General features: G+C 32.2%; 1 protein-coding gene across 1 annotated transcript in view; it reads right to left on the bottom strand.

Moving 5' to 3' along the window:
* Nucleotides 1-19,413: 19,413 nt before the first annotated feature.
* The window catches only part of LOC106089230 (box A-binding factor), a 43,024-nt gene continuing 40,377 nt past the window's right edge, over nucleotides 19,414-22,060 (bottom strand). Inside the window, exons 6-7 of the mRNA XM_059361823.1 lie at nucleotides 21,390-21,567; nucleotides 19,414-21,279 (exon numbers count right to left, since the gene is read on the bottom strand). Coding sequence (XP_059217806.1) covers nucleotides 20,207-21,279; nucleotides 21,390-21,567 — 1,251 coding nt within the window. The 3' untranslated portion in view covers nucleotides 19,414-20,206. The remainder of the gene's footprint in view (nucleotides 21,280-21,389; nucleotides 21,568-22,060) is intronic.

The following is a 22,060-nucleotide window of genomic DNA, read 5'->3' on the forward strand; positions in this document are numbered from 1 at the left end:
ATTTTCGAAATTCGAAAAAATGAAGGAGTTACAGCGTTGTTGGCCTTGAAAACGACTTTGAATTTTTACGCCCAAAATAAATTGGTTTTTGCTATGTTTTCCATAGCAACCTTAACAGTATCGCTTCATGTAGCACCTCTACGGAAAGGGATTTTTGTCACGAATCCAACGGTGCCTGAAAAATTGTCAGGTTCGCAAAACTGGGGAAGTTACAGCAGTTGCAAACTCGCGTTGGTTTTTTTGAATTTTTCGATATCAATTATGCGATTTTGAAGCAATACTCGTAAAGTTTTCAAGGAAATAGAAGAGAGTATTGCTTCATCCAGCACCATTACGGAAAGAGATTTTCTTCACGAATCCAACGGTGTGCTCAGAATTTTGAAGTTCGCAAAACTAAGGATGTTACAGCAATTTCAAACTCACGTTGATTTTTTTTGCATTTTTCGGATATTGATTATGCGATTTTGAGCTCGTTTTTTGAAGGAAAAACATAGGAGTTGCACTAAAGCGATTTTTTTGCGATTATCTTCAATACTGTATACTCAACTCGAAAAATTTTTTCGCATCAAAAATTGAAAATTTTCATAAGGGGTTAGCCTTTCCTAAAAAAATGCAAAAAAAATAAAATGTGAAATTCCAAGTAATTCTGTTCACTTTTCGAATCGTCTTCGAATTTCGAACTGCGGAATGCCTAAAAATTTTCGAAATTCGAAAAAATGAAGGAGTTACAGCGTTGTTGGCCTTGAAAACGACTTTGAATTTTTACGCCCAAAATAAATTGGTTTTTGCTATGTTTTCCATAGCAACCTTAACAGTATCGCTTCATGTAGCACCTCTACGGAAAGGGATTTTTGTCACGAATCCAACGGTGCCTGAAAAATTGTCAGGTTCGCAAAACTGGGGAAGTTACAGCAGTTGCAAACTCGCGTTGGTTTTTTTGAATTTTTCGATATCAATTATGCGATTTTGAAGCAATACTCGTAAAGTTTTCAAGGAAATAGAAGAGAGTATTGCTTCATCCAGCACCATTACGGAAAGAGATTTTCTTCACGAATCCAACGGTGTGCTCAGAATTTTGAAGTTCGCAAAACTAAGGATGTTACAGCAATTTCAAACTCACGTTGATTTTTTTTGCATTTTTCGGATATTGATTATGCGATTTTGAGCTCGTTTTTTGAAGGAAAAACATAGGAGTTGCACTAAAGCGATTTTTTTGCGATTATCTTCAATACTGTATACTCAACTCGAAAAATTTTTTCGCATCAAAAATTGAAAATTTTCATAAGGGGTTAGCCTTTCCTAAAAAAATGCAAAAAAAATAAAATGTGAAATTCCAAGTAATTCTGTTCACTTTTCGAATCGTCTTCGAATTTCGAACTGCGGAATGCCTAAAAATTTTCGAAATTCGAAAAAATGAAGGAGTTACAGCGTTGTTGGCCTTGAAAACGACTTTGAATTTTTACGCCCAAAATAAATTGGTTTTTGCTATGTTTTCCATAGCAACCTTAACAGTATCGCTTCATGTAGCACCTCTACGGAAAGGGATTTTTGTCACGAATCCAACGGTGCCTGAAAAATTGTCAGGTTCGCAAAACTGGGGAAGTTACAGCAGTTGCAAACTCACGTTGGTTTTTTTGAATTTTTCGATATCAATTATGCGATTTTGAAGCAATACTCGTAAAGTTTTCAAGGAAATAGAAGAGAGTATTGCTTCATCCAGCACCATTACGGAAAGAGATTTTCTTCACGAATCCAACGGTGTGCTCAGAATTTTGAAGTTCGCAAAACTAAGGATGTTACAGCAATTTCAAACTCACGTTGATTTTTTTTGCATTTTTCGGATATTGATTATGCGATTTTGAGCTCGTTTTTTGAAGGAAAAACATAGGAGTTGCACTAAAGCGATTTTTTTGCGATTATCTTCAATACTGTATACTCAACTCGAAAAATTTTTTCGCATCAAAAATTGAAAATTTTCATAAGGGGTTAGCCTTTCCTAAAAAAATGCAAAAAAAATAAAATGTGAAATTCCAAGTAATTCTGTTCACTTTTCGAATCGTCTTCGAATTTCGAACTGCGGAATGCCTAAAAATTTTCGAAATTCGAAAAAATGAAGGAGTTACAGCGTTGTTGGCCTTGAAAACGACTTTGAATTTTTACGCCCAAAATAAATTGGTTTTTGCTATGTTTTCCATAGCAACCTTAACAGTATCGCTTCATGTAGCACCTCTACGGAAAGGGATTTTTGTCACGAATCCAACGGTGCCTGAAAAATTGTCAGGTTCGCAAAACTGGGGAAGTTACAGCAGTTGCAAACTCACGTTGGTTTTTTTGAATTTTTCGATATCAATTATGCGATTTTGAAGCAATACTCGTAAAGTTTTCAAGGAAATAGAAGAGAGTATTGCTTCATCCAGCACCATTACGGAAAGAGATTTTCTTCACGAATCCAACGGTGTGCTCAGAATTTTGAAGTTCACAAAACTAAAGATGTTACAGCAATTTCAAACTCACGTTGATTTTTTTTGCATTTTTCGGATATTGATTATGCGATTTTGAGCTCGTTTTTTGAAGGAAAAACATAGGAGTTGCACTAAAGCGATTTTTTTGCGATTATCTTCAATACTGTATACTCAACTCGAAAAATTTTTTCGCATCAAAAATTGAAAATTTTCATAAGGGGTTAGCCTTTCCTAAAAAAATGCAAAAAAAATAAAATGTGAAATTCCAAGTAATTCTGTTCACTTTTCGAATCGTCTTCGAATTTCGAACTGCGGAATGCCTAAAAATTTTCGAAATTCGAAAAAATGAAGGAGTTACAGCGTTGTTGGCCTTGAAAACGACTTTGAATTTTTACGCCCAAAATAAATTGGTTTTTGCTATGTTTTCCATAGCAACCTTAACAGTATCGCTTCATGTAGCACCTCTACGGAAAGGGATTTTTGTCACGAATCCAACGGTGCCTGAAAAATTGTCAGGTTCGCAAAACTGGGGAAGTTACAGCAGTTGCAAACTCACGTTGGTTTTTTTGAATTTTTCGATATCAATTATGCGATTTTGAAGCAATACTCGTAAAGTTTTCAAGGAAATAGAAGAGAGTATTGCTTCATCCAGCACCATTACGGAAAGAGATTTTCTTCACGAATCCAACGGTGTGCTCAGAATTTTGAAGTTCGCAAAACTAAGGATGTTACAGCAATTTCAAACTCACGTTGATTTTTTTTGCATTTTTCGGATATTGATTATGCGATTTTGAGCTCGTTTTTTGAAGGAAAAACATAGGAGTTGCACTAAAGCGATTTTTTTGCGATTATCTTCAATACTGTATACTCAACTCGAAAAATTTTTTCGCATCAAAAATTGAAAATTTTCATAAGGGGTTAGCCTTTCCGAAAAAAATGCAAAAAAATAAAATGTGAAATTCCAAGTAATTCTGTTCACTTTTCGAATCGTCTTCGAATTTCGAACTGCGGAATGCCTAAAAATTTTCGAAATTCGAAAAAATGAAGGAGTTACAGCGTTGTTGGCCTTGAAAACGACTTTGAATTTTTACGCCCAAAATAAATTGGTTTTTGCTATGTTTTCCATAGCAACCTTAACAGTATCGCTTCATGTAGCACCTCTACGGAAAGGGATTTTTGTCACGAATCCAACGGTGCCTGAAAAATTGTCAGGTTCGCAAAACTGGGGAAGTTACAGCAGTTGCAAACTCACGTTGGTTTTTTTGAATTTTTCGATATCAATTATGCGATTTTGAAGCAATACTCGTAAAGTTTTCAAGGAAATAGAAGAGAGTATTGCTTCATCCAGCACCATTACGGAAAGAGATTTTCTTCACGAATCCAACGGTGTGCTCAGAATTTTGAAGTTCGCAAAACTAAGGATGTTACAGCAATTTCAAACTCACGTTGATTTTTTTTGCATTTTTCGGATATTGATTATGCGATTTTGAGCTCGTTTTTTGAAGGAAAAACATAGGAGTTGCACTAAAGCGATTTTTTTGCGATTATCTTCAATACTGTATACTCAACTCGAAAAATTTTTTCGCATCAAAAATTGAAAATTTTCATAAGGGGTTAGCCTTTCCTAAAAAAATGCAAAAAAAATAAAATGTGAAATTCCAAGTAATTCTGTTCACTTTTCGAATCGTCTTCGAATTTCGAACTGCGGAATGCCTAAAAATTTTCGAAATTCGAAAAAATGAAGGAGTTACAGCGTTGTTGGCCTTGAAAACGACTTTGAATTTTTACGCCCAAAATAAATTGGTTTTTGCTATGTTTTCCATAGCAACCTTAACAATATCGCTTCATGTAGCACCTCTACGGAAAGGGATTTTTGTCACGAATCCAACGGTGCCTGAAAAATTGTCAGGTTCGCAAAACTGGGGAAGTTACAGCAGTTGCAAACTCACGTTGGTTTTTTTGAATTTTTCGATATCAATTATGCGATTTTGAAGCAATACTCGTAAAGTTTTCAAGGAAATAGAAGAGAGTATTGCTTCATCCAGCACCATTACGGAAAGAGATTTTCTTCACGAATCCAACGGTGTGCTCAGAATTTTGAAGTTCGCAAAACTAAGGATGTTACAGCAATTTCAAACTCACGTTGATTTTTTTTGCATTTTTCGGATATTGATTATGCGATTTTGAGCTCGTTTTTTGAAGGAAAAACATAGGAGTTGCACTAAAGCGATTTTTTTGCGATTATCTTCAATACTGTATACTCAACTCGAAAAATTTTTTCGCATCAAAAATTGAAAATTTTCATAAAAAAATGCAAAAAAAATAAAATGTGAAATTCCAAGTAATTCTGTTCACTTTTCGAATCGTCTTCGAATTTCGAACTGCGGAATGCCTAAAAATTTTCGAAATTCGAAAAAATGAAGGAGTTACAGCGTTGTTGGCCTTGAAAACGACTTTGAATTTTTACGCCCAAAATAAATTGGTTTTTGCTATGTTTTCCATAGCAACCTTAACAGTATCGCTTCATGTAGCACCTCTACGGAAAGGGATTTTTGTCACGAATCCAACGGTGCCTGAAAAATTGTCAGGTTCGCAAAACTGGGGAAGTTACAGCAGTTGCAAACTCACGTTGGTTTTTTTGAATTTTTCGATATCAATTATGCGATTTTGAAGCAATACTCGTAAAGTTTTCAAGGAAATAGAAGAGAGTATTGCTTCATCCAGCACCATTACGGAAAGAGATTTTCTTCACGAATCCAACGGTGTGCTCAGAATTTTGAAGTTCGCAAAACTAAGGATGTTACAGCAATTTCAAACTCACGTTGATTTTTTTTGCATTTTTCGGATATTGATTATGCGATTTTGAGCTCGTTTTTTGAAGGAAAAACATAGGAGTTGCACTAAAGCGATTTTTTTGCGATTATCTTCAATACTGTATACTCAACTCGAAAAATTTTTTCGCATCAAAAATTGAAAATTTTCATAAGGGGTTAGCCTTTCCTAAAAAAATGCAAAAAAAATAAAATGTGAAATTCCAAGTAATTCTGTTCACTTTTCGAATCGTCTTCGAATTTCGAACTGCGGAATGCCTAAAAATTTTCGAAATTCGAAAAAATGAAGGAGTTACAGCGTTGTTGGCCTTGAAAACGACTTTGAATTTTTACGCCCAAAATAAATTGGTTTTTGCTATGTTTTCCATAGCAACCTTAACAGTATCGCTTCATGTAGCACCTCTACGGAAAGGGATTTTTGTCACGAATCCAACGGTGCCTGAAAAATTGTCAGGTTCGCAAAACTGGGGAAGTTACAGCAGTTGCAAACTCACGTTGGTTTTTTTGAATTTTTCGATATCAATTATGCGATTTTGAAGCAATACTCGTAAAGTTTTCAAGGAAATAGAAGAGAGTATTGCTTCATCCAGCACCATTACGGAAAGAGATTTTCTTCACGAATCCAACGGTGTGCTCAGAATTTTGAAGTTCGCAAAACTAAGGATGTTACAGCAATTTCAAACTCACGTTGATTTTTTTTGCATTTTTCGGATATTGATTATGCGATTTTGAGCTCGTTTTTTGAAGGAAAAACATAGGAGTTGCACTAAAGCGATTTTTTTGCGATTATCTTCAATACTGTATACTCAACTCGAAAAATTTTTTCGCATCAAAAATTGAAAATTTTCATAAGGGGTTAGCCTTTCCTAAAAAAATGCAAAAAAAATAAAATGTGAAATTCCAAGTAATTCTGTTCACTTTTCGAATCGTCTTCGAATTTCGAACTGCGGAATGCCTAAAAATTTTCGAAATTCGAAAAAATGAAGGAGTTACAGCGTTGTTGGCCTTGAAAACGACTTTGAATTTTTACGCCCAAAATAAATTGGTTTTTGCTATGTTTTCCATAGCAACCTTAACAGTATCGCTTCATGTAGCACCTCTACGGAAAGGGATTTTTGTCACGAATCCAACGGTGCCTGAAAAATTGTCAGGTTCGCAAAACTGGGGAAGTTACAGCAGTTGCAAACTCACGTTGGTTTTTTTGAATTTTTCGATATCAATTATGCGATTTTGAAGCAATACTCGTAAAGTTTTCAAGGAAATAGAAGAGAGTATTGCTTCATCCAGCACCATTACGGAAAGAGATTTTCTTCACGAATCCAACGGTGTGCTCAGAATTTTGAAGTTCGCAAAACTAAGGATGTTACAGCAATTTCAAACTCACGTTGATTTTTTTTGCATTTTTCGGATATTGATTATGCGATTTTGAGCTCGTTTTTTGAAGGAAAAACATAGGAGTTGCACTAAAGCGATTTTTTTGCGATTATCTTCAATACTGTATACTCAACTCGAAAAATTTTTTCGCATCAAAAATTGAAAATTTTCATAAAAAAATGCAAAAAAAATAAAATGTGAAATTCCAAGTAATTCTGTTCACTTTTCGAATCGTCTTCGAATTTCGAACTGCGGAATGCCTAAAAATTTTCGAAATTCGAAAAAATGAAGGAGTTACAGCGTTGTTGGCCTTGAAAACGACTTTGAATTTTTACGCCCAAAATAAATTGGTTTTTGCTATGTTTTCCATAGCAACCTTAACAGTATCGCTTCATGTAGCACCTCTACGGAAAGGGATTTTTGTCACGAATCCAACGGTGCCTGAAAAATTGTCAGGTTCGCAAAACTGGGGAAGTTACAGCAGTTGCAAACTCACGTTGGTTTTTTTGAATTTTTCGATATCAATTATGCGATTTTGAAGCAATACTCGTAAAGTTTTCAAGGAAATAGAAGAGAGTATTGCTTCATCCAGCACCATTACGGAAAGAGATTTTCTTCACGAATCCAACGGTGTGCTCAGAATTTTGAAGTTCGCAAAACTAAGGATGTTACAGCAATTTCAAACTCACGTTGATTTTTTTTGCATTTTTCGGATATTGATTATGCGATTTTGAGCTCGTTTTTTGAAGGAAAAACATAGGAGTTGCACTAAAGCGATTTTTTTGCGATTATCTTCAATACTGTATACTCAACTCGAAAAATTTTTTCGCATCAAAAATTGAAAATTTTCATAAGGGGTTAGCCTTTCCGAAAAAAATGCAAAAAAAAATAAAATGTGAAATTCCAAGTAATTCTGTTCACTTTTCGAATCGTCTTCGAATTTCGAACTGCGGAATGCCTAAAAATTTTCGAAATTCGAAAAAATGAAGGAGTTACAGCGTTGTTGGCCTTGAAAACGACTTTGAATTTTTACGCCCAAAATAAATTGGTTTTTGCTATGTTTTCCATAGCAACCTTAACAGTATCGCTTCATGTAGCACCTCTACGGAAAGGGATTTTTGTCACGAATCCAACGGTGCCTGAAAAATTGTCAGGTTCGCAAAACTGGGGAAGTTACAGCAGTTGCAAACTCACGTTGGTTTTTTTGAATTTTTCGATATCAATTATGCGATTTTGAAGCAATACTCGTAAAGTTTTCAAGGAAATAGAAGAGAGTATTGCTTCATCCAGCACCATTACGGAAAGAGATTTTCTTCACGAATCCAACGGTGTGCTCAGAATTTTGAAGTTCGCAAAACTAAGGATGTTACAGCAATTTCAAACTCACGTTGATTTTTTTTGCATTTTTCGGATATTGATTATGCGATTTTGAGCTCGTTTTTTGAAGGAAAAACATAGGAGTTGCACTAAAGCGATTTTTTTGCGATTATCTTCAATACTGTATACTCAACTCGAAAAATTTTTTCGCATCAAAAATTGAAAATTTTCATAAGGGGTTAGCCTTTCCGAAAAAAATGCAAAAAAAATAAAATGTGAAATTCCAAGTAATTCTGTTCACTTTTCGAATCGTCTTCGAATTTCGAACTGCGGAATGCCTAAAAATTTTCGAAATTCGAAAAAATGAAGGAGTTACAGCGTTGTTGGCCTTGAAAACGACTTTGAATTTTTACGCCCAAAATAAATTGGTTTTTGCTATGTTTTCCATAGCAACCTTAACAGTATCGCTTCATGTAGCACCTCTACGGAAAGGGATTTTTGTCACGAATCCAACGGTGCCTGAAAAATTGTCAGGTTCGCAAAACTGGGGAAGTTACAGCAGTTGCAAACTCACGTTGGTTTTTTTGAATTTTTCGATATCAATTATGCGATTTTGAAGCAATACTCGTAAAGTTTTCAAGGAAATAGAAGAGAGTATTGCTTCATCCAGCACCATTACGGAATGAGATTTTCTTCACGAATCCAACGGTGTGCTCAGAATTTTGAAGTTCGCAAAACTAAGGATGTTACAGCAATTTCAAACTCACGTTGATTTTTTTGCATTTTTCGGATATTGATTATGCGATTTTGAGCTCGTTTTTTGAAGGAAAAACATAGGAGTTGCACTAAAGCGATTTTTTTGCGATTATCTTCAATACTGTATACTCAACTCGAAAAATTTTTTCGCATCAAAAATTGAAAATTTTCATAAGGGGTTAGCCTTTCCTAAAAAAATGCAAAAAAAATAAAATGTGAAATTCCAAGTAATTCTGTTCACTTTTCGAATCGTCTTCGAATTTCGAACTGCGGAATGCCTAAAAATTTTCGAAATTCGAAAAAATGAAGGAGTTACAGCGTTGTTGGCCTTGAAAACGACTTTGAATTTTTACGCCCAAAATAAATTGGTTTTTGCTATGTTTTCCATAGCAACCTTAACAGTATCGCTTCATGTAGCACCTCTACGGAAAGGGATTTTTGTCACGAATCCAACGGTGCCTGAAAAATTGTCAGGTTCGCAAAACTGGGGAAGTTACAGCAGTTGCAAACTCACGTTGGTTTTTTTGAATTTTTCGATATCAATTATGCGATTTTGAAGCAATACTCGTAAAGTTTTCAAGGAAATAGAAGAGAGTATTGCTTCATCCAGCACCATTACGGAAAGAGATTTTCTTCACGAATCCAACGGTGTGCTCAGAATTTTGAAGTTCGCAAAACTAAGGATGTTACAGCAATTTCAAACTCACGTTTATTTTTTTTGCATTTTTCGGATATTGATTATGCGATTTTGAGCTCGTTTTTTGAAGGAAAAACATAGGAGTTGCACTAAAGCGATTTTTTTGCGATTATCTTCAATACTGTATACTCAACTCGAAAAATTTTTTCGCATCAAAAATTGAAAATTTTCATAAGGGGTTAGCCTTTCCTAAAAAAATGCAAAAAAAATAAAATGTGAAATTCCAAGTAATTCTGTTCACTTTTCGAATCGTCTTCGAATTTAGGAACTGCGGAATGCCTAAAAATTTTCGAAATTCGAAAAAATGAAGGAGTTACAGCGTTGTTGGCCTTGAAAACGACTTTGAATTTTTACGCCCAAAATAAATTGGTTTTTGCTATGTTTTCCATAGCAACCTTAACAGTATCGCTTCATGTAGCACCTCTACGGAAAGGGATTTTTGTCACGAATCCAACGGTGCCTGAAAAATTGTCAGGTTCGCAAAACTGGGGAAGTTACAGCAGTTGCAAACTCACGTTGGTTTTTTTGAATTTTTCGATATCAATTATGCGATTTTGAAGCAATACTCGTAAAGTTTTCAAGGAAATAGAAGAGAGTATTGCTTCATCCAGCACCATTACGGAAAGAGATTTTCTTCACGAATCCAACGGTGTGCTCAGAATTTTGAAGTTCGCAAAACTAAGGATGTTACAGCAATTTCAAACTCACGTTGATTTTTTTGCATTTTTCGGATATTGATTATGCGATTTTGAGCTCGTTTTTTGAAGGAAAAACATAGGAGTTGCACTAAAGCGATTTTTTTGCGATTATCTTCAATACTGTATACTCAACTCGAAAAATTTTTTCGCATCAAAAATTGAAAATTTTCATAAGGGGTTAGCCTTTCCTAAAAAAATGCAAAAAAAATAAAATGTGAAATTCCAAGTAATTCTGTTCACTTTTCGAATCGTCTTCGAATTTCGAACTGCGGAATGCCTAAAAATTTTCGAAATTCGAAAAAATGAAGGAGTTACAGCGTTGTTGGCCTTGAAAACGACTTTGAATTTTTACGCCCAAAATAAATTGGTTTTTGCTATGTTTTCCATAGCAACCTTAACAGTATCGCTTCATGTAGCACCTCTACGGAAAGGGATTTTTGTCACGAATCCAACGGTGCCTGAAAAATTGTCAGGTTCGCAAAACTGGGGAAGTTACAGCAGTTGCAAACTCGCGTTGGTTTTTTTGAATTTTTCGATATCAATTATGCGATTTTGAAGCAATACTCGTAAAGTTTTCAAGGAAATAGAAGAGAGTATTGCTTTATCCAGCACCATTACGGAAAGAGATTTTCTTCACGAATCCAACGGTGTGCTCAGAATTTTGAAGTTCGCAAAACTAAGGATGTTACAGCAATTTCAAACTCACGTTGATTTTTTTTGCATTTTTCGGATATTGATTATGCGATTTTGAGCTCGTTTTTTGAAGGAAAAACATAGGAGTTGCACTAAAGCGATTTTTTTGCGATTATCTTCAATACTGTATACTCAACTCGAAAAATTTTTTCGCATCAAAAATTGAAAATTTTCCTAAAAAAATGCAAAAAAAATAAAATGTGAAATTCCAAGTAATTCTGTTCACTTTTCGAATCGTCTTCGAATTTCGAACTGCGGAATGCCTAAAAATTTTCGAAATTCGAAAAAATGAAGGAGTTACAGCGTTGTTGGCCTTGAAAACGACTTTGAATTTTTACGCCCAAAATAAATTGGTTTTTGCTATGTTTTCCATAGCAACCTTAACAGTATCGCTTCATGTAGCACCTCTACGGAAAGGGATTTTTGTCACGAATCCAACGGTGCCTGAAAAATTGTCAGGTTCGCAAAACTGGGGAAGTTACAGCAGTTGCAAACTCACGTTGGTTTTTTTGAATTTTTCGATATCAATTATGCGATTTTGAAGCAATACTCGTAAAGTTTTCAAGGAAATAGAAGAGAGTATTGCTTTATCCAGCACCATTACGGAAAGAGATTTTCTTCACGAATCCAACGGTGTGCTCAGAATTTTGAAGTTCGCAAAACTAAGGATGTTACAGCAATTTCAAACTCACGTTGATTTTTTTTGCATTTTTCGGATATTGATTATGCGATTTTGAGCTCGTTTTTTGAAGGAAAAACATAGGAGTTGCACTAAAGCGATTTTTTTGCGATTATCTTCAATACTGTATACTCAACTCGAAAAATTTTTTCGCATCAAAAATTGAAAATTTTCATAAGGGGTTAGCCTTTCCTAAAAAAATGCAAAAAAAATAAAATGTGAAATTCCAAGTAATTCTGTTCACTTTTCGAATCGTCTTCGAATTTCGAACTGCGGAATGCCTAAAAATTTTCGAAATTCGAAAAAATGAAGGAGTTACAGCGTTGTTGGCCTTGAAAACGACTTTGAATTTTTACGCCCAAAATAAATTGGTTTTTGCTATGTTTTCCATAGCAACCTTAACAGTATCGCTTCATGTAGCACCTCTACGGAAAGGGATTTTTGTCACGAATCCAACGGTGCCTGAAAAATTGTCAGGTTCGCAAAACTGGGGAAGTTACAGCAGTTGCAAACTCACGTTGGTTTTTTTGAATTTTTCGATATCAATTATGCGATTTTGAAGCAATACTCGTAAAGTTTTCAAGGAAATAGAAGAGAGTATTGCTTCATCCAGCACCATTACGGAAAGAGATTTTCTTCACGAATCCAACGGTGTGCTCAGAATTTTGAAGTTCGCAAAACTAAGGATGTTACAGCAATTTCAAACTCACGTTGATTTTTTTTGCATTTTTCGGATATTGATTATGCGATTTTGAGCTCGTTTTTTGAAGGAAAAACATAGGAGTTGCACTAAAGCGATTTTTTTGCGATTATCTTCAATACTGTATACTCAACTCGAAAAATTTTTTCGCATCAAAAATTGAAAATTTTCATAAGGGGTTAGCCTTTCCTAAAAAAATGCAAAAAAAATAAAATGTGAAATTCCAAGTAATTCTGTTCACTTTTCGAATCGTCTTCGAATTTCGAACTGCGGAATGCCTAAAAATTTTCGAAATTCGAAAAAATGAAGGAGTTACAGCGTTGTTGGCCTTGAAAACGACTTTGAATTTTTACGCCCAAAATAAATTGGTTTTTGCTATGTTTTCCATAGCAACCTTAACAGTATCGCTTCATGTAGCACCTCTACGGAAAGGGATTTTTGTCACGAATCCAACGGTGCCTGAAAAATTGTCAGGTTCGCAAAACTGGGGAAGTTACAGCAGTTGCAAACTCACGTTGGTTTTTTTGAATTTTTCGATATCAATTATGCGATTTTGAAGCAATACTCGTAAAGTTTTCAAGGAAATAGAAGAGAGTATTGCTTCATCCAGCACCATTACGGAAAGAGATTTTCTTCACGAATCCAACGGTGTGCTCAGAATTTTGAAGTTCGCAAAACTAAGGATGTTACAGCAATTTCAAACTCACGTTGATTTTTTTTGCATTTTTCGGATATTGATTATGCGATTTTGAGCTCGTTTTTTGAAGGAAAAACATAGGAGTTGCACTAAAGCGATTTTTTTGCGATTATCTTCAATACTGTATACTCAACTCGAAAAATTTTTTCGCATCAAAAATTGAAAATTTTCATAAGGGGTTAGCCTTTCCTAAAAAAATGCAAAAAAAATAAAATGTGAAATTCCAAGTAATTCTGTTCACTTTTCGAATCGTCTTCGAATTTCGAACTGCGGAATGCCTAAAAATTTTCGAAATTCGAAAAAATGAAGGAGTTACAGCGTTGTTGGCCTTGAAAACGACTTTGAATTTTTACGCCCAAAATAAATTGGTTTTTGCTATGTTTTCCATAGCAACCTTAACAGTATCGCTTCATGTAGCACCTCTACGGAAAGGGAAAGGGATCACGAATCCAACGGTGCCTGAAAAATTGTCAGGTTCGCAAAACTGGGGAAGTTACAGCAGTTGCAAACTCACGTTGGTTTTTTTGAATTTTTCGATATCAATTATGCGATTTTGAAGCAATACTCGTAAAGTTTTCAAGGAAATAGAAGAGAGTATTGCTTCATCCAGCACCATTACGGAAAGAGATTTTCTTCACGAATCCAACGGTGTGCTCAGAATTTTGAAGTTCGCAAAACTAAGGATGTTACAGCATTTTTTCGCATCAAAAATTGAAAATTTTCATAAGGGGTTAGCCTTTCCAAAAAAAATGCAAAAAAAAATAAAATGTGAAATTCCAAGTAATTCTGTTCACTTTACGAATCGTCTTCGAATTTCGAACTGCGGAATGCCTAAAAATTTTCGAAATTCGAAAAAATTAAGGAGTTACAGCGTTGTTGGCCTTGAAAACGACTTTGAATTTTTACGCCCAAAATTAATTGGTTTTTGCTATGTTTTCCATAGCAACCTTAACAGTATCGCTTCATGTAGCACCTCTACGGAAAGAGATTTTCTTCACGAATCCAACGGTGTGCTCAGAATTGTGAAGTTCGCAAAACTAAGGATGTTACAGCAATTCCAAACTCACGTTGATTTTTTTTGCATTTTTCGGATATTGATTATGCGATTTTGAGCTCGTTTTTTGAAGGAAAAACATAGGAGTTGCACTAAAGCGATTTTTTTGCGATTATCTTCAATACTGTATACTCAACTCGAAAAATTTTTTCGCATCAAAAATTGAAAATTTTCATAAGGGGTTAGCCTTTCCAAAAAAAAATGCAAAAAAAATAAAATGTGAAATTCCAAGTAATTCTGTTCACTTTACGAATCGTCTTCGAATTTCGAACTGCGGAATGCCTAAAAATTTTCGAAATTCGAAAAAATGAAGGAGTTACAGCGTTGTTGGCCTTGAAAACGACTTTGAATTTTTACGCCCAAAATAAATTGGTTTTTGCTATGTTTTCCATAGCAACCTTAACAGTATCGCTTCATCCAGCACCATTACGGAAAGAGATTTTCTTCACGAATCCAACTGTGTGCTCTGAATTTTGAAGTTCGCAAAACTAAGGATGTTACAGCAATTTCAAACTCACGTTGATTTTTTTTGCATTTTTCGGATATTGATTATGCGATTTTGAGCTCGTTTTTTGAAGGAAAAACATAGGAGTTGCACTAAAGCGATTTTTTTGCGATTATCTTCAATACTGTATACTCAACTCGAAAAAATTTTTCGCATCAAAAATTGAAAATTTTCATAAGGGCCTTTCCAAAAAAATGCAAAAAAAATAAAATGTGAAATTCCAAGTAATTCTGTTCACTTTACGAATCGTCTTCGAATTTCGAACTGCGGAATGCCTAAAAATTTTCGAAATTCGAAAAAATGAAGGAGTTACAGCGTTGTTGGCCTTGAAAACGACTTTGAATTTTTACGCCCAAAATAAATTGGTTTTTGCTGTGTTTTCCATAGCAACCTTAACAGTATCGCTTCATGTAGCACCTCTACGGAAAGAGATTTTCTTCACGAATCCAACGGTGTGCTCAGAATTTTGAAGTTCGTAAAACTAAGGATGTTACAGCAATTTCAAACTCACGTTGATTTTTTTTGCATTTTTCGGATATTGATTATGCGATTTTGAGCTCGTTTTTTGAAGGAAAAACATAGGAGTTGCACTAAAGCGATTTTTTTGCGATTATCTTCAATACTGTATACTCAACTCGAAAAATTTTTTCGCATCAAAAATTGAAAATTTTCATAAGGGGTTAGCCTTTCCAAAAAAAATGCAAAAAATATAAAATGTGAAATTCCAAGTAATTCTGTTCACTTTACGAATCGTCTTCGAATTTCGAACTGCGGAATGCCTAAAAATTTTCGAAATTCGAAAAAATGAAGGAGTTACAGCGTTGTTGGCCTTGAAAACGACTTTGAATTTTTACGCCCAAAATAAATTGGTTTTTGCTATGTTTTCCATAGCAACCTTAACAGTATCGCTTCATGTAGCACCTCTACGGAAAGGGATTTTTGTCACGAATCCAACGGTGCCTGAAAAATTGTCAGGTTCGCAAAACTGGGGAAGTTACAGCAGTTGCAAACTCACGTTGGTTTTTTTGAATTTTTCGATATCAATTATGCGATTTTGAAGCAATACTCGTAAAGTTTTCAAGGAAATAGAAGAGAGTATTGCTTCATCCAGCACCATTACGGAAAGAGATTTTCTTCACGAATCCAACGGTGTGCTCAGAATTTTGAAGTTCGCAAAACTAAGGATGTTACAGCAATTTCAAACTCACGTTGATTTTTTTTGCATTTTTCGGATATTGATTATGCGATTTTGAGCTCGTTTTTTGAAGGAAAAACATAGGAGTTGCACTAAAGCGATTTTTTTGCGATTATCTTCAATACTATAAATTGTCAGGTTCGCAAAAGTGGGGAAGTTACAGCAGTTGCAAACTCACGTTGGTTTTTTTGAATTTTTGGATATCAATTATGCGATTTTGAAGCAATACTCGTAAAGTTTTCAAGGAAATAGAAGAGAGTATTGCTTCATCCAGCACCGTTACGGAAAGAGATTTTCTTCACAAATCGAACGGTGCCTGAAAAATTGTTCCCTATTGAAATTCAAAGAGATACATGGAGGCATACCCATGCTTTTAATTTTATAATACTAAAAAGATAAAAAATATGTTGTTTGTTGTTTTTGTTAAATTTTTTTATTCATACAAAAATGGTTATCTTTTACTTAGAATCTATGGAAGAATATCATCAATAGTTTTAACAAAAAAAATAAAAAAAAAATTACAAAACATACAAAAACGTCTAATTTAATTTGGGGTATACAAATTTATATATATATGTATATCATAATAAAAACAATATAAACTTAAACAAATATGAGATTTTTGTATATTTTTGCCGCTTCACTACATGTGTATATTTTATATAAAAAAAGAAACATAGATTATAAATAAAAAATTGCTTGCATTAAATTTAAAAAATTTAAGACAAAAATAATAAACATAAAATTAATAAGATACAATAGGATGGTATTCTAAAGATGGCTTAAAAATAAAAAAAAATCTCTTGGAAATTTGTTTAATAAAAATTAAAGGTATTTATAAAAAGTATGTCGTTATATATAATTTTGAAAACAGATTTTTATAGAGTTCTATATATAGTGCGAATGTCGTTAAAAATAATTTTTTACATAAAGTTTTAATTTTTTTTTTGATTTTTTTTTTAATTATTGCTATTTAAATATATTGCATAGGGTCTTAATTTATAAAAAAAGACCCACTGTTTTTTTATTTACAATAGTCTTACTTAGAAATTCATTAAAAAAATGTTTATTATTTTTGGAATAAAATTTTGTGTTCTTAATTCCTTGTAGAACTTTTATGTTTTCTAGCATATCTAAATTCTTAAGCTTATAGTATACAATAGGGTAATTATTTATTTTTGCTTTTTTCTCATTTTTTGGTTTCAGCTGTTTTGTTTATTTATACAAGTTTTAATGTTTATTTTAATTCTATAATCTTTGGAAATGTCACTTTCATTGTCCTTTTGGTTTGCTTTTGATCTTTGGTGCTTAGGTTGTTAAAAGAATGTGAATAAAGTCTTTTCCCATATGTAAGACGAGGATTGCATAAAAAATTCCATTAATTCTATGAGAAACTTCAGAAATTTTCTAAGTCAAAGCTTCCCTTTATGAAATTTGTTTTATTTTAATTGAATGAAATTATGTGTAACGATGCATTCATTTTATGAAGTCTTTCAATATTGTTTTTAACTTTTCCTAAGGGTAATGAATATTTTCATAGAACTAGGGAACAATTTTATTACTATATGAAGATTTTTTATGAAAATTTTTTTAAAATTATGAAAACTGTTATTATTTTTTGATTTATGATTTTTAATTTTTCTTAAATTTTATGAAAATGTTCTTAAATTTTATGAAAATATCCTAATATTTTATGAAAACTTAAAAAATTCATTATTCATTAATTTTTTTTCGAATATATTACAATTTTGTGATTAGTAAAATATGTCATACCATTAAAACTTAATATTCTCCAAAGTTACGAAATATTTCGCAAATTTCAGAGTTGTTGAAAAATTCCCTTAAAAATTAAATACAATATTTTCATAAAACTGAAGGAAATTTTCTAAAAATTGAAGAAAACTTTCATAAAATTTAAGAAAATTTTTATAAAATTTAAGAAATTTTTCACAAAATTTCAAAACATTTTCATATTGATGAATATTTTTAAAATATTTTCATAAAACTGAAGTTTCGAGGAATTTAAGAAAACTTTCATAAAATTTTCATAAAATTTAAGAAATTTTTCACAAAATTTCAAAACATTTTCATAAAATTTTTCAAATTTTTCACAAAATATCTCCTCTTTCTTCTACTCCACCTATCTTCACAAAAGAAAATGATAATATTATAATTTTTTTCAATTAATGATATTTTAACATTTTAAGCAATTTTTTTCAAGTTCTTACAAAATTTCCTAAATTTTTTTGAAATTTTGATGAAAGTATTCATAAATATTATGAAAATTTTTTTTTAAAAAATTAAATACATTTTTAAATAAAATCCATGAATATTTTTACAATAATTTTATAAAACTAAGGAAATTTTCTAAAAATTTAAGAAATCGTTCATAAAATTTAAGAAAATTTTCATAAATTTTAGAAATTTTTTTAAAATTTCAAAACATTTTCTATAAATTTTCAAAATTTTCACAAAATTTTGGAAAACGTTCAAAACATTTAAAAACTTGGAATTCTCTAAGTATCTCCTAATTTTCAAAAAATTTTAGAAAATTTTCATAACATTTAAGAACTTAAAATTCTTTCTCTTTCTTCTACTCCACTTTTCTTCACAAAAGAGAATGATAACATTATAATTTTTTTTTTTTTCAATTAATGATATTTTAACATTTTAAGCAAACTTTTTCAAACTCTTACAAATTTTCCTAAATTTTTTTAAAATTTTAATGAAAGTATTCATAAATATTATGAAAATTTCCTTAAAAATTAAATACATTTTTCAAAAAAAAATTTACGAATATTTTTACAATATTTTCATAAAATTTAAGAAAATTTTCATAAAATTTAAGAAAATTTTCACAAAATTTCGAAACATTTTCATAAAATTTAAGAAAATTTTTCATAAAATTGTAGAAAATTTTCATAACATTTAAGAATTTGAAATTCTCTAAGTAACTCCTCTTTCTTCTTCTCTACTTATCTTCACAAAACAGAATGATAATTAAAATTTTTTTTTTAATTAATGATATATTAAAAATTTTAAGCAAATTTTCTTAAGTTCTGTACAAATGTTCCTAAACTTTTTTAAATTGTGATGAAAGTGTTCATAAATATTATGCAAATTTTTTTATCTTTTATAAAAGTATAAAAAAGGACGAACATTTTCATTAATTTTTTTCAAAAATTGGAATAAATTTTTCAGAAATTTTTCCATCAATTTTGTAATTTGCGAAATATTTCATACCATTAAATATTGGTATTCGCTAAATTTACGATATATTTCGCTTTTGACAAAGTCGAAGGAAAATTTCCTAAAAAATTAAATCAATTAAAAAAAATTAGTTAATATTTTTATTAAATTTAAGAACATCTCCTAAAAATTTGAGAAAGCCTTTAAAAATTTTTAGAAAATTTTCATAAAATGTTAGAAAAGTTTCATAATATTTAAAAAATTTTATTTTTCTAATTATCTTATGTTTCTTATACTCCACTTTTGCTCAAAAAATAGAATGCTGATTTAATTAATTTTTTTTCAATACATTTTCAAAATTTTTTACGAAAATTGTTTATAATACTAAATAAATTTTTGGAAAAATTTGATAAGTTATTACTTAAAATTTAGAAAACTTTCTAAAATTTTAGGAAAATTTTCATAAAATTTTAGAAAATCTTCATAACATTTAAAAACATGGAATATTTTTTATTATATTCTCTTTTTTTACTTCACTTATCCTCATTTTGAAATTTTTCCAAGTTTTCTTACATTTTGAACAAAATTTTTATAAATTTTAAGAAATTTTCTTTAATAAAAATATTCATTAATATTTTTGTAGGAAATTTTCCATAAAATTTGTGATTTGCGAAATATATCATTAATTTTGAGAATACCAATAAATTACAATTTGGAACTTTCTAATTATCTTCTATTTCTGCTCTCTCTGCTCCACGTATGCTCAAAAAACCGAATGCTGAATTATAAAAAAAAAATCGATTTGATGAAATCTTCAAGTCTTATGAAAATTTTCTTTACTTCCAATAATTATTTTCTTAAATTTTATGAAAAAATTTCCAATTTTATTTAATATTTTCTTACATTTGAAGTTAAAGAAAATTTTCTTAAAGCTTAAGAAAAATATTCGTATATTTTACATAAAATTTTACTAAATTCATGGAAATTTTACTAAATTAATGGAAATTTTACTAAATTCATGGAAATTTTTACTAAATTTTATGAAAATACTCATTAATGTTTGTCAACAATTTAAGTTTTGAGAAACAAGTTTTTAGGAAATCTTTCACCAAGTTTGAAATTTGCAAAATGTTCATAAATTTTGAAAAACCATTAAATGACATTTTGGAATTTTCTATCAATCTTCTATTCATTATATGCTCATAAACCAGAATGCTTCTCTTCATAATCAACTATGGAAAATGGAAAATTTTCTATATATAAAAATATATATACAAACAATCGGTGGTTAAAAATCATATCCTTCAGATATTTTGCTCAAACCTTCTCTTACTCATTTTCCCCTCTCTGCTTTCACAACTATTCCATTTTTACCACAGTCTCACGTTCAAACTTGCGCCCAAAATCGCTCAAATGTTGTGGCATAAAATTTTGGAATTGCAAAAAATGCTGATGTTGGTGCTGTTGTTGTTGTTGCAAATGATGTTGATGTTGCAGCAACAATTGAGAATGTTGATAATCATATTCCTCATCCATGGAGGGACTACGACTCAAATTCATATGATGCGAATGCAACATTTCTTCTTGCTGCTGTTGGCGTTGCAAGTGTTGCTGCTGCTGCTGGTGCTGCTGTTGTTGTTGGCGTAAATGTTGATGATGGCGCTCTTCCAGCTTAATAAGGCTCTCCTCATTGGCTGCATTGGGTATAAGCTCGCCATAGCATTCATAGGTTGTGGGCGACAAGGGGGGAGAGTTGGTGGCTGCCGTATCGTTGGCATGTTGCTGATGATGGTATTGAGTGTTAAGTGGACTGTGATTGTGAGCATTGGAGGGCGAATGTTGCTGCAGCTGTTGCTGCAGATATTGACTGTTGGGTGAGGCAATTTTCGTGATAGCCGTCGTCGTCTGATTGTTGGTTGTTTGGTTGTTGTTGGGCGAATTCGCATTCATGCTGGTTGCTATTGTAGAGGAGTTGTTGTTGTTGTTGTTGCTGGATCGTTGATGTTCCTGCTGCTGTTGTTGCAAGAATTTAACAAGTGTCATATTTTCATCATTGGCATTATTTTGATCATTAAATGAAGAATTGTTATTATTATGTTGCAAATGATGTGACGTAGGTGATGATGAGGCTGACGACGTTGTATGCTGATGTTGTTGAAACATGGGCGATTGTAACCCTGTATCTAGTTGCTGCTGTTGCTGTTGATGATATTCTTGCGGTGACATATTGCCCACCATATGACCCAAATGATGATTAACTTGCATTAGCGGTGATGTAGGTGACATTTTCATGCTGTTGTTGGTGTTGTTGCTGTTAATATTGTGATGATTATTGTTGCTAGGCGATGGTATACTAGTCGTGGGTGATGTAGCCGCCGATTGTGTTAATGATGATGTTGATGTATTTAGGTGTTGTGTTAAAGGTTTAATATCTAGTTTGGTTTTTTTGAAAGCGAAAAAAAGAACAAAACAAAAAAAATTAAACCATTATTTTTTCAAACTAACCCACATTACAATAATTTTAATATTTTTCCTAACTCACCATTGTCGCTGAGATTTAAGCCCGAAATATTGCCATTGGCATTGTTGTCACTACAATTGGCCATGGCATTCATAAGTTGTTCATTGGCAACAACTGCTGCAGCGGCGGCAGCATTTGCCGCTGCTTGCTTCTTGGAAGCCTTTTCCGATTTACAGCCCTTGGGTTTGCGTTTGCGGGTCTAAAAAGGAAAACAGAAAGAAAGAACACCACATTTAGTAAATAGTTATTTAGAAAATATACTTTTTTGCAGCTGAAACATATTGCTTTATTATGCTGTCACCTACAGATGAAAAGAAAAATGTTTTTTAACACACTATTCAAAATGATGCTTGAACATGTTGCTTCAACATGCTGTCTATATGCTGATCAACTTGTTGCGGCAACTCTCATTATTAAACAAATTTAGTTGAAGGGCATTATTTTATACTAGATACTAAATTTCTGTCAAACCAGCATAAATAAAATCTTTTAGGAACCGAACATGGATGATCAAGAGACCGGTTTATATGGGAGCTATATCAAGTTATAAACTGATGTGATGGAAGTCATAACGGAACATTACATGCAAACTTTCAGCCAAATCGGACAAAAATTGCGGCTTGTACGGGCTCAAGAAGTCAAATCGGAAGATCGGTTTATATGAGAGCTATATCAGGTTCTTGACCCATTCG

Source organism: Stomoxys calcitrans, chromosome 2 (genome assembly GCF_963082655.1).
Source record: "Stomoxys calcitrans chromosome 2, idStoCalc2.1, whole genome shotgun sequence".
Lineage (NCBI taxonomy): Eukaryota > Metazoa > Arthropoda > Insecta > Diptera > Muscidae > Stomoxys > Stomoxys calcitrans.